This window comes from Myxocyprinus asiaticus, chromosome 27 (assembly GCF_019703515.2).
Source record: "Myxocyprinus asiaticus isolate MX2 ecotype Aquarium Trade chromosome 27, UBuf_Myxa_2, whole genome shotgun sequence".
NCBI classification, from domain to species: domain Eukaryota; kingdom Metazoa; phylum Chordata; class Actinopteri; order Cypriniformes; family Catostomidae; genus Myxocyprinus; species Myxocyprinus asiaticus.
The window spans coordinates 43,817,459-43,831,187 of record NC_059370.1 but is presented as its reverse complement, the minus strand read 5'-3'; the positions used below and the strand labels follow the sequence as shown (position 1 = coordinate 43,831,187).

Below are 13,729 nucleotides of genomic sequence, written 5' to 3'. Positions count from 1 at the left end.
TTTGAGTTTTGGGGATTTTTTTTTTTTCTTTGCGTGGGGCTTCTAGGAAAGGGTCATCTGTTTCATCTGTGTCTGCATCCCGTATTAATTAGAATCATTAATTAACAGTCTTAGTTTTTCGGTATGATCACGTCCGGCGAGTTAAATGTGTCGGTACAGTAATTATGCCCCCTGCTCTCATATCGTCGTCCACCAATACGATGCCTCCCCCCCACCCCCCCCCCCCCACACACACTCCTCAAAGCGTCGAACACACTGGGAAATCAAAGCGCTCGCCTCCTCTGCTCACACACTGCCTGTGCTACGCGCAAAGCGCACAACACAAGAGACACCACATTTGCTGTGGATGTTCACTCACTTTTAAATCAATACTTGCAAACAGAGCATTTTAAATCACTTTTAGTCAGTTTTGTGAGCCAGCATTGTTCTGTAAAATGTTTAAAGCTTTGACAACTAAACATGAAACAGCTCACTGAAAGCAGCTGAGAGTATCTGCCTTGGAGAAAATGGACCGGAGGAGGCGATGGACGTTTGCAGGGCAGGTTGTGTGTCTGCTACTGTGTGCGTGCGCCCTGGACCGGGTTTTGGCGCAGATTCGGTATTCCATTCCGGAGGAGTTGGAGCACGGTGCTTTTGTTGGAAATATCGCCGAGGACTTGGGCTTGGATGTGGCCAAATTGTCTTCGAGGAGATTCCGTATTGTGTCCGGGGCAAGAAAACAATATTTAGAGGTGAATTTGGAGAACGGGATTTTGTTCGTGAATGAGAAGATCGATCGCGAGGAACTGTGTGAACAAAGTCCCGTTTGTTTCTTGCACTTGCAGGTCGTTATTGAAAACCCTTTGGAACTGTACCGGGTTGAGGTTGAAATCTTGGACGTCAACGATAACGCGCCCAGTTTCCCGTGGAGCGAGTTTAATCTGGAGATTACGGAGTCTGCTGCGCCGGGCTCCCGGTTCCCACTGGAGAGCGCGCAAGATCTGGATGTGGGCTCGAACTCTCTCCGCTCCTACTTGCTGAGCACAAATCAGCACTTCGTGCTGGACATTCAAACTCGTAACGACGGGAGCAAATTCGCCGAAATCGTACTGCAGTCGCCTTTAGACCGAGAGCAGCAGAAAACGCACGAGATGGTGCTCACGGCCGTGGACGGTGGCTCTCCTTTGCGCTCGGGCACCGCTCAGATTACGGTCACTGTGCTGGATGCCAATGACAACGTGCCGGTGTTTGACCGCTCCGTATACCGGGTCAGCTTGGTGGAGAACGCACCGAGAGGCACGCTCGTGCTCAAACTGAACGCTACGGACCTGGACGAGGGCGCCAACGGTGAGATTACATACTCGTTCAGCGGACACGCGCCTCTGAAGGTGCGGGAGCTGTTCAGCGTGGACTCTCACTCGGGTGAGATTCGGGTGAAGGGGATAGTGGACTACGAAAAGGCCAGCGTGTACGAGCTCTACGTGCAAGCGAAAGACAAGGGTCCCTCCGCCGTGGCCGTGCACTGTAAAGTACTTATCGATATTCTGGACGTGAACGACAACGCGCCCGAGGTCATATTAACCTCTGTGTCAACACCTGTTCAGGAGGACGCGCCAGCGGGCACGGTGATAGCCGTGATCAGCGTAATGGATCACGACTCGGGTGAGAACGGTGCTGTGGACTGCCAGATTCCCGGAAATGTGCCGTTTCAGCTGCACTCCTCTTTTAAAAACTATTACACACTTGTAACGAGCGAGCTTCTCGACAGAGAGTCCGTCTCGGAGTACAACATCACACTCACGGCGCGAGATCTGGGCTCGCCGCCGCTATCCACCAGGAAAACGATTCTGGTTCAAGTGTCTGACATTAATGACAACCCACCGCGCTTCATTCAGCCCTCATACACTGTATATGTGACTGAGAATAACGCCCCGGGCGCATCCATTTGCTCGGTGACCGCATTCGATCCGGACTCTAATCAAAACGCCTATTTGTCCTACTCCATCCTGGAAGGTCAGATCCAGGGCATGCCCGTGTCCACTTATGTATCCATTAATTCCGATAACGGCAACATCTACGCGCTGCGCTCTTTCGATTACGAGCAGCTCCGGAACTTTCAGATCTGCGTACAGGCTCAGGACGCCGGTTTCCCACCGCTCAGCAGCAATGTGACTGTCAATGTTTTTGTTTTGGATCAGAACGACAACGCACCGGTTGTCCTGTCCCCGCTACCGAAAAACGGCACCGTAGCCATTGAGATGGTGCCCAGGTCGGTGGACGCTGGGTACATCGTGGCTAAAATTACGGCGCTAGACGCAGACGCGGGGCAAAACTCTCGCCTCTCATATCAGGTGCTCCAGGCGACGGATCCCGGACTGTTCAGCGTTGCTCTGTACACCGGCGAGATCAGAACGATCCGACGTTTCGTGGAAAAAGATGCCATAAGGCAAAGACTTGTCGTACTCGTCAAGGACAACGGGCAGCCGCCGCTCTCGGCCACCGTGTCCATCATTTTGTCGGTTGTGGACAGCGTACCGGAGTCTCTGTCCGATTACGGTGACCTCTTTCTCAGCCCCCAGCCTCCGTCTAACCTCGCGCTCTATTTAATCGTCTCACTGAGCACCGTCTCGCTCATCTTCCTCGTGGCCATCATCGTTCTGGCGGCCGTGAAATGCTACAAGGACCGGGACTCTCTCAGCGGTTACGCGCTCTCCTCGCTCGGCGCCGCTTGCTGCAGCTTCGAACCGGAGCCGCCCGCCGAGGTGTTCAAAAAGTCCAACATCAACCTACAGATCTCCAGCGGCGCGAAAGTGCCTACGAACTGCGTGGAGGTAAACAGCAATTCTGGAAACCTGTCTCAAGCTTACTGCTACAAAGTGTGTTTGACGCCCGAATCCGCAAAGAGCGACTTTATGTTTCTCAAGCCTTGCAGTCCCGGTACACCGAGGAATAACACGGCGAGAGGAGCGGACAACCTGGCGCTGAGCTCACAGAGTCGCTGCTCATCCGTGAACAACGGAGCGACAACACCGAACGAGGTAAAAAAAATAATCATTCTGAATTCTTCTATTCCTCTCCATTTTCACTTTATTGAACAAGAACTTGTTAACTGAGTTTGTCAGTTGATCTGTATTCCCATACATAAATCGGATACATGGCAGTATGCAAAATAAATATTTGAAATATGTGTTAACAAATGGATTTAACTGAACAAATACAATAAAATGCGCATACTTGTACATAAATGCAACACAGTACCAAATGTACTACAAAAATGGCATATGCGTTTTCCTAAAAACACGTTGGATTTGAATATGTACATATGCTCAGATGAACTATAGTTTTATATTTATAGACATGTATCAGCTTTATGTATAAGTCATTTTCTTAAGGACGCATCATTTATGCAAAAACTGTCTAATATTGGTAAAAGAGATTAATTGATATTATATCGATTAGTTATAAATACCTATAAGAACACCTCCAGAGGACTAATTATTGTGTTAATTATTTTATTTATACCTTTAAAGTTAATCAATGACCTTGACTGAGAGTGAACGAGCGTCACGAGACAGCAGCAACATCCTCCAGAGAAACCGAGAACAATGCGCGTCTTTTATCACTCTCCCCAATCCTTCCTTTCTGTGTCCTTAACAGAATAAAATCTCTCTGAAACGGGTTATTTTTAGAAATGAATCCATGTATATATATATATATATATATATATATATATATATATATATATATATATATATATATATATATATATATATTGTTCTTTTGTTTTAATACAGTTACATTAACTTAAATGAATGCATAACGTCGCATCTGTCGCTTTTTTAGTTCTCTTATTCCTTTCTTTCGCATGTAGGCACAGACAGACAACCTTTGTCAACGGTGTTTCAAGGGCAGACACACATACATCAGGCTAATTATCCAGTACACAATGACACACGGACGCAAACTGGTTTCGTCCGTAATGGGGCTGGGAAATGGAAGCATTAGGGAGCAGATGGAGACGTGTCGCCCCTATAGATTCGGTCACTTTCCCCCCCAGTGGAATGAAAACCAGAACGCGAGGAAGAGGTTCCCTCTCGTGTGTGTGTGTGTGTGTGTGTGTGTGTGTGTGTGTGTTTGAGGGAGAGAGAGATTCTGCTGATATCCACTAGGTGGAAACGTCAGGCTGTGAACGTGCTTGTTTCAGATATTGTTCAATAGTCAGGGTGACCTGTTGGAGAGCGAAGTGTCACCTTGCCTTGGGTCAATAGAACTTCACAAGCTTCTGGTTTTGATGGAGAGAGAGAGAAAAAAAAAAAAAACGTGATAAGCTCGCCCATTTAGGGAATCTGTCATGTCCACAGACTCTGTGACCCTCAGGACTCAAATAGAAGAATCATGAAAAATCTTTTATATATGCTGCCCCTGATTTCGTCTCCACTTGGGCAGGTCAATGGCCAACGCATTTCAAATAAGGCGCAGCGGCAAATTCTTTCCTTGAGACTCTAAAAAGAGCTGAAAGAGACGTAGAGCTCTTGTGTTCAGTCGCTTTCTGTGGGGGAAAAAGAGCTATTGAGGAGGATTTCTTTGGGGAATATATTAAAGCTGAACAGTTCTTTATAAATTCACCACAGCTGCCCGCCTGTGCTGGAAACCGCAAACGCACGGTGGTTTCAAAAATAAAACAAGAAATGAAATTAAATTGACTGGCGGCGGACAGTTAAATGCGTTTTCGGAATTAATTTCCTGCCCGCTGTGGGTTCCTTTGAAGAAGTGTTCTCATTATCTGCGGAAGGTATTTTGAAGAACGCTTCTAATAATAAGCTTACATGGAGCTCTCCTTATGAAAGTCTCTTAGCGAATTAATAGAGCGTGGAATCCATACTTTCTCTGTCTCTTTGACATGGAATAAATAAAACCCCCATCCTCCTCCACCACCCCCTCCGCGTCTCAGAGGATGAAAGAGAGGACCGTGAAACTGTAGTCATTGCTCAAAGAGGCAGTCAATATTCTTGTGCCGCTGAAGGAACATTTTCATTAACATTGCAAAATCAATTCAAAGTTTATCAAAGGCACAACAATACGGTAGTGTAAATTATTCAAGCTCCAGGGAGAAAATATAGATAGAAAAGTTTATAAGGTAAAGAGCACTTTTAGAGAAAAATGCAATAAATACACTGGTGGCCAAAAGTTTGGAATAATGTACAGATTTTGCTTTTTCGGAAGGAAATTGGTACTTTAATTCTCCAAAGTGGCATTCAACTGATCACAATGTATAGTCAGGACATTACTGATGTAAAAACAGCACCATCACTATTTGAAAAAAGTCATTTTTGATCAAATCTAGACAGCAGCCATCACTCCAACACCTTATCCTTGAGTAATCATGATAAATTGATCATTTGGTTCTAGAAAATCACTTGCCATTATATCAAACACAGTTGAAAGATATTTGGTTCATTAAATGAAGCTTAACATTGTCTTTGTGTTTGTTTTTGAGTTGCCACAGTATGCAATAGACTGGCATGTCTTAAGGTCAATATTAGGTCAAAAATGGCAAAAAAGAAACATCTTTCTCTAGAAACTCATCAGTCAATCATTGTTTTGAGGAATGAAGGCTATATAATGCTTGAAATTGCCATAAAACTGAAGATTTCATCCAAAGGTGTACACTACAGTCTTCAAAGACAAAGGACAACTGGCTCTAACAAGGACAGAAAGAGATGTGGAAGACCAGATGTACAACTAAACAAGAGGATAAGTACATTAGAGTCTCTAGTTTGAGAAATAGACACCTCACATGTCCTCAGCTGACAGCTTCATTGAATTCTACCCGCTCAACACCAGTTTCATGTACAACAGTAAAGAGAAGACTCAGGGGTGCAGGCCTTATGGGAAGAATTGCAAAGAAAAAGCCACTTTTGAAACAGAAAATCAAAAAGAAAAGGTTCGAGTGGACAAAGAAACACAGACATTGGACAACAGATAATTGGAAAAGAGTGTTCTGGATCTTAACCCCATTGAGCTTTTGTGGGATCAGCTAGACTATAAGGTGTGTGAGAAGTGCCCGACAAGACAGACACATCTATGGCAAGTGCTACAGGAAGTGTGGGGTGAAATGTCACCTGAGTATCTGGACAAACTGACAGCTAGAATAACAAGGATCTGCAAAGCTGTCATTGCTGCACATGGAGGATTTTTTGATGAGAACTCGTTGAAGTAGTTTAAGAAGTTTCAAATTGTAATAGTAATTTTTCATGTTATTAATGTCCTGACTATACATAGTGATCAGTTGAATGCCACTTTGGTGAATAAAAGTACCAACTTCTTTTCATAAGAGCAAAATCTGTATATGGCCGCCAGTGTACATGTAAGGATGCATATAAAACTATAAAACGTATAAACAGACTGTTGGACTTCAGTCAAAGGAGTATGCTCAATCAACAACATTTGTGGTATAATGTTGATCACCACAAACATTATTTTGATTCGTCCGTCCTTTTATAAAAAAACAAAAGTTACAGTGAAACACTTACGATGGAAATGAATGGGGCCGAACTGTATATCAGTGGTTCTCAAAGTGTGAGATGTGAAGGTATTGTAAGGGGTGTGCGGAAAACTGACCTGTTCTCAAATCACTTTCACACATTCAGCAAAAATAGTGACAATACATGCAAGAACCAATGTGCACAATTTGTTCACCTCTGCCTTTTCTCCTGCCTTGTTTAAACTTTCAGCAGGCACCGCAGCGTGAACTGCACACTAATATTTCAGTCGGCCCTCACACAAAACTATCGAATGGCTTCAGAAGAATTTATATATAAGGCACAAGAGTTAAAGGTGCACTCAGAAACTTTTGTCTTTGTGTCGTCTTGGACTTACACTGACAGCTGCTTGGATGCAGCATCATTTAAAATCAATAGTTGTCAGTTTCAGAAGACATTGTAGAAATGTAGTATTCACAGTCAGCCATGATTACTTAATCAATAAGTGAAAGTGTCAAATAACAGTACGATTACTGAGATTAAGCGAGAAGTATTCGGCCAGTCATGTGATTATAAAATGGCAGCCCCCATGTGCGGACCCTCTCCATGAAGAATAAAACAGCTTTTATAAGGTTACTGATATGACTGGAGTCTTCATTTCATTGGGAGTGCTCATGATTTCCTTCACATATTGCAAAATTACAATGCATGTTTTAAGGAGTTAAACATTTTTAATGAGGAAACTTGGACAGCCTATCACCATCCTCTCATCCCTCAGTCTTGTCGCTGACACGTGGTACCTGGAAAACTGGCAGAGGAATTTCAAAAGAAATTAGCTCACTTGACTACCATTTCCCTCAGTATTACAACTGAAATCATATGAAAAACTTACACTATGGACAATATCAGGGCCTGGAATTAATATTGCCCCCCTTAGATGCCTCATATTGTTAGGGACTTTTTCCACTTTGTAGTCATGGCACAAAGATATTCAATATTGTATAATACTAATAATAATTATTATTATTACACTATTTCACCTAAGTGTTTCTATCAGTTATCTCATATGGTATCTCATGGACCTGTTTTTCGTAATTATACCTTTTATTTTGATGCATTATGATGCTTCTTTTCAGTCATTTCTTTCCCAGCAAGGTGCAATATAATCAATGCTGTAATGTGCTGACTTACATTTATTGTTGTTCTTTGCAGATACTTTATTATACATTTCATTTATTTTTCCATTTTAATGTTGTATTCTTATTTTAAATGCATTAATTTTATATAATACATAACAGTATAAATTCTTTATAACATAACTAGCATGTGCCTCACTAAGGGTGTAGGTTTGGTTTGAACACTGGGGGGGGGGGGGGGGGGGAGGTTACCCCCTGGAATCTATGCCCCTGTGCCTCACCTCGAAGCTGATAATGATGGTGATGATTTTCTTAATGGAAAAACTGGCACAAACAAGTAATCAGTAAAGGAAGACGAATGCCTTAAAGCTGCTATAGCGAGCAGCCCCCTCTATTGGTCAAAATGAACAGTACACGATTAACCTTGTTGCCGGTGGGCTTCAATAGCGGCTTTCTTGCCATGTATTTTCCCTTAGCGGACTGTTTTTAACGCTCAATAAAAACAGGGACATTTCCAGGGACAGCTCCAGTCTGGGACAGACCGTCAAAAACCGGGACTGTCCCCGGAAAATGGGGAGGTCTGGTCACCCTAATTTAAAAACAGATGGAGGATTCGGCGAAAGTTTTGGTTGTTTCAAAATAAATTTGAGAACCACTGCCATAAATGTTAAAATACTTACTGTAAAACAAAATTGTATTTTGTAAATACAAAAGTATAGCCACATAACACAAACAATATGTGTTAACATGATTTTAGTATGATAAAATTTCTTACTTAAATTACTTAACTTTTCTGTGTAAAGTTACATCCTATTTTACAACTTCGTTTGAAGTTTAAGTGCTTTTATAAAATTATAAGCTTCACATTTCTGCCTTTAAAGCCTCCAAATAAATTGGCCCCATTCACTTCCATTGTAAGGCACTTACAATGGAAGTGAATGGGGCCACTGTAACCTCGATTTTTTATTTTTTTATTTATTTATTCTTTTTGTGTGTTTTTAAAGAAAAGTTGGGACAAGTTGAAATTATTTTTTGTAGTAATCAACATTATGCCACAAATGCTTTCGATTGAGCTTAAATTGTTTTGAACTTGGAATATTCCTTTCAATGTAGAAATGTTATACTCTTAAAAGTTATGTTTGTGTGTATAGCTACTATAAATATATGAACTGTTTGTCTTAGATATTTGTCATACCAAAATCAGTCAATAAGACTTTTTTTTTCTTTTCTTTCTGTTGCAGCTGAAGCAAGCAAATACTGACTGGGCACTCACCAAAAACCAAACCTCCTCTGTGAAAAGGTGAAACACAAACACACACACACACACACACACACACACACACACACACACACACACACACACACACACACACACACACACACACACACACACAGATTAAACACAATTATTTGATTTTATTCAACACATTGACCGTGTAAGAGACTATCTTTCTTCTGTGGAACACAAAAGGAGATGTTAGGCAAAATGATAGCCTCCGTCACCATTTACTTATATTGCTTATTTGTTTGTGAACAAACAATGAAAATGAATGGTGACTGAGGCTATCAATCTGCCTAACACCTCCTTTAGTGTTCTGTGGGGACAATAATGTAAAATAGGTTTGGAACTATATGAGGGTGCTTAAATGATGACAGAATTTTCATTTTCTGGTGAGCTATCTCTTTAAGTTAGCAACTGGTAATTCTGTTCATGGCCTGTTTATGAAGTTTGTATGATGCTCAGTTTAATTCCTTCACTTGCTAAGGAGTAGTATGTCTGAATGTTGTCTTTATTTGTCCCTGATTTACAGTTGTAACTCTATAAACATGGATGGCACTCTGATGCGTAAGGCCATGCAGGCAGAACCAGAGACTTATATGACTCCAATGGCTGCAGGACAGTACTGGACTTGGGGAAACCGCTCGAGAGGTACATTCTACCACACATCAACAGATCCTCTTTAAAAGTTCATATGAAATGCAAGTAGGGGAGGACTTGATTTTATTTATTAGGCATTGATTGGATCGTGAAAAGTGGGAGAAGCCAAAAAGGAAGGGAATTCAGAGGTATATTTGCATTTTAATGAAAGATTATGACAAAAAAGCCTTACTTAAAAAATAAATAAAATTTGATTAAAGTGCAATGATGAATTGTGCACAGAAAGACCAGGAACTTGCATTAAGAAAGTAAATTTTGATTTCATGTTGACTTAAAGGGATAGTTCACCCAAAAATGAAAATTCTCTCATCATTGACTCACCCTCATACCATCCCAGATGTGTGTGACTTTCTTTCTTTTGCAGAACACAAATTAAGATTTTTATAAGAATATTTCAGCTTTGTAGTTCCATACAATGCAAGTGAATGGTGACCAGACCTTTGAAAGTCCAAAAAGGACATAAAGGCAGCATAAAAGTAATCCATACAACTCCAGTGGTTTAATACATGTCTTCTGAAGAAATATGATAGGTGTGAATGAGAAACAGATCAATATTTAAGTCCTTTTTTACTGTAAATCTACACTTTCACTTCCACATTCTGGTGTGGAAGTGACATTCACTTTTACATTTAGCTACCTACTGTTTGGGGCTGGTCAAAGGTGGAGATTTATAGTATAAAAGACTTAAATATTGACCTGTTTCTCACCCACACCTTTCATATCGCTTGTGAAGATATGGATTTAACCACTGGAGTCGTATTGATTAATTTTATGCTGCCTTTATGTCCTTTTTGGACCTTCTGAGTTCTGGTCACAATTCACTTGCATTGTATGGACTACAGAGCTGAGATCTTCTTCTAAAAATCTTCATTAATGTTCTGCAGAAGAAAGAAAGTCACACACATCTGGGATGGCATGAGGGTGAGTAAATGATGAGAGAATTTTCATTTTTGGGTGAACTATTCCTTTAAGTGTGTGAAATGTTTTTCTATAGATCATTCATGTCCAGGCTAAATTTGTCCTCTGACTAAATAACATGTTTCTTACAATATAATAGACTGTAACACCTGTATGTCTTTATCGTATTCTGTTTTACAATGTTTGTCAGTGACAGAGAACTCTTTCTGATTTAACAATATAAATCTAACTCAGATCCCTTGTGTATGTGGAGTCATTGCTATTTTCTTTCATACTAATGAAAGACAATGAAGTCAGTAAATTCAGCAGTTTTGCATTGAAGTTCCAGCATGACTGAGTAATGGGGTACTGCTGTTATTCTGCTGATTCAATACCCTACACAACAGTAGTAAAAACAGGAAAAGTTTCAGTAGCACCTAAAAAATCAACATTATGTCATTTACTCACCCTCAGAATGACCATATTTGGAAAGAAATATGCAAAAAAAGGTTTGGAACAACATGAGGGTGAGCAAATGACAGAGTGTTCATTTTTAGACAAACTATTCCTTTAAATATTTCTCATGTTTCTCTCTCTACAGAGAACCGGACGCATTCTCCAGCAGGTGTTTCTCAGAGGGTGTGGACTCCTCATTACACCCCCACACACAACCCCACCCGCCATCCACAACAGCAGCAGCCCACAGCGAAGGTTCACCCGCATCCTCCACCCGATTACCAGCACAACGTCTACATCCCTGGCACACCCTCCGGCTTCTGCACCCTGCGCCCCAACTACCGAAGTGAGCTCGACGTCCACAACTCCTTTTCCACCTTCGGCAAAAAACACAGGTTCATCTCACCCAGCAGCTTTGACCCTCATGATGACATGGGGACGGAGGTTATCAACAATGACTTATATAACGAATAGAATAAGAGAGAAAGGACCTGAGGTGCGATGATGGTGTAATGAAATAATGGACAAAAAGAGGAGTGACTCTTTATTATGACCAAAGCATAGCATTTATTCATGTAGTCTCTGCCTCAGATGTTATCGGCCATCTGGTTCGTTCACTGACTGTCTGATGCATATTACATACAAAACTAGAGAGCACTTGTGAAAATTGCAAGCTCCAATCAGGTTTCCCGACTGAAACACAACTTCCACGAGTCACAGCGCAGAGGTTTTTATCAGTATAAGTACCACGTTGATATTACAAGTGCTTGTGGAAAACGTATTATTGGATCCGCCAAAGTTTGCCAGGTTCGTGGCTTCAAATCTTTGAAAGATATTCAAAGTATTGTTTGAGGCACAGTGAAGCAAGCAAACTAGATATTAACGAGCAGAACTGTTTATTCTGCTTGTTTTCTATTTATGAAATAATCAGTAGTCTAATAATTTATTTTGGACAGACCACAAAGTCTCAAGCTAATTTCTTTTTTTTTTTTTTTAACAGCCGTTCACAGAGGCAAGTTTTTTATCCATTATTGTGGTATTCAGACAGACAGATGCATAAAACAGTCCCATTAACCCCTAAACAAAACAGAGCTGGTCAGATGGCCTCTCCCTTTTTAAGTGGGCGGTTCTTGGTCAGAATAAGCTGCAAACTGGACTAGTCAAATATCTGGCTATATTTGAGACTACTTAACAGGTGACAGGAAGGAAAGTTCATTTATGTCACAGCAGCACCATGATGGTTCTGTCTGCAATCGCTGTGCTCACACTCACTCTAAGATGCACTTTTCATCTTTCACTTACGTTGTGTGTTTTTGTGGAGCATCATTCACAGACCTGAAACGTATTAATGACTCTCTCACTGGACATGTCTCTGATAATATACAGATATTTAAAAGAACTTGAATACGTATGTACTGCTCAGTTAAAGGGGAGAGACGAGCAGCAGGCCGTTCTGAAAAGAGATTTACTTGCTGTTCGCTTGTCCTGTTATATCAGGGGCTGAATTAATCTTAAAGTAATAGTTCACCCAAAATTTAAATTCTGTTATCATTTACTCACCCTCCAATCCTGTATGTCTTATTTTCTCCCGCGGAACGCAAAAGAGGTTAGGCAGAATGTCAGTCTCAGTCACCGTTCACTTTCAGGGTGAACAAGTGAAAGGTGACTGAACGTCTCCTTTTGTGTTCCATGGAAGAATGAAAGTCATATGGGGTTGGAACAACACAAGCGTGATTATATGATTAAAGCTTTTAATTTATGGGTGAACTATCTCGTTTATTTTGTTTTATTTTTCTTGTATGGTGTCTGATTGGTTGGCTTGGTCACACCAGGCGTAAAGGTCAAGAGTCATGTTATATCACCACTAGAATATCAGTGTTATGAGAAATACAAGGCATTAGATTTAAAACAATACTGAAAACCATGAGTATTTTTATTATATTTTCCTACTGTTGTTACTTTGACAATCATTTCAGACATAATGTGATGACTGCACACCCTTTGCACAGTGTTCATGGCTGAGAAAGTGAAACCACCAAAATTAAATTCGGCATCGATCTCTTTATGATGAAGGAACAGCTGGATCAGGTTTAATGACACATTATTGCCTCATACAGGAGTACAGGATGTGAAGTCCATTCATTCTGTATGTGTACATACAAATATAATAATTAAATATTTTTTTCTGAAATAAATCTGCAGTGTTGTGATTAATATTTTACAAGAAATAGAAACGTTTTTTTTAGAGAAGTACCTAATAAAGTCACTGCCTTTGTGATGTGGTAATGTTTTGAGAACTGATGATGTTCAGAATGCAATACTAGCTGCTTACTGAAAGCTGTGCGGTATAAACTGGATATATTTTTAAAGATGCTAAGTGAAACACTATGTAGTATGCATATGCATATTATTAATGATACAGTTTTCCAATGGTAAATGCTTTTTGTTGTTGCATGACTTCATCACGTTGCGTGTGAGTGGTGGTTATCATCTTGACAATTACATGGTTATTTTATCTTTTTTTTAAAATTCAATTTCATGTAAAAACAATGTCTGAACTTTTGGGAGACAAAGACAAAGTATAGATGTTCAGTTGGTTTTGTTTTATAGCCTACTGCACAATTTTGGCAAACATATTCCATGGTATTTCATGGATATAGAAAATGTGCATAGACCTGCTGTGCACATTAGTATACATACTGCTGAAATAGACAAATAGTGTTTTAGAATATAAATTAGAACATGGAACAAACTGAAACATAGAAAACTTTTCTATTGCAGTTGGTGTCCACCCTCTATAGTTTCGAAATCATTAAAGGAATATTCCGGGTTCAATACAA

General features: G+C 40.7%; 1 protein-coding gene across 1 annotated transcript; it reads left to right on the top strand.

Annotated features, from left to right (window-relative positions):
• The first annotated feature begins 307 nt into the window (after positions 1 to 307).
• On the top strand, positions 308 to 13,039 carry LOC127418071 (protocadherin beta-15-like). The gene is made up of 4 exons (XM_051658446.1): positions 308 to 3,017; positions 8,839 to 8,897; positions 9,409 to 9,527; positions 11,035 to 13,039. The coding sequence occupies exons 1-4, from the start codon at positions 507 to 509 to the stop codon at positions 11,361 to 11,363; spliced, it is 3,018 nt and encodes a 1,005-aa protein (XP_051514406.1). The 5' UTR covers positions 308 to 506; the 3' UTR covers positions 11,364 to 13,039.
• Positions 13,040 to 13,729: the final 690 nt, after the last annotated feature.

Bases quoted from the DNA above. Each gene is read 5' to 3' on its own strand.
- LOC127418071 (XM_051658446.1), top strand. From the start codon at position 507: ATGGACCGGAGGAGGCGATGGACGTTTGCAGGGCAGGTTGTGTGTCTG. The intron at 8,898-9,408 runs GTGAAACACAAA...CCTGATTTACAG, and splicing joins CAAACCTCCTCTGTGAAAAG to TTGTAACTCTATAAACATGG. The intron at 9,528-11,034 runs GTACATTCTACC...CTCTCTCTACAG, and splicing joins TTGGGGAAACCGCTCGAGAG to AGAACCGGACGCATTCTCCA.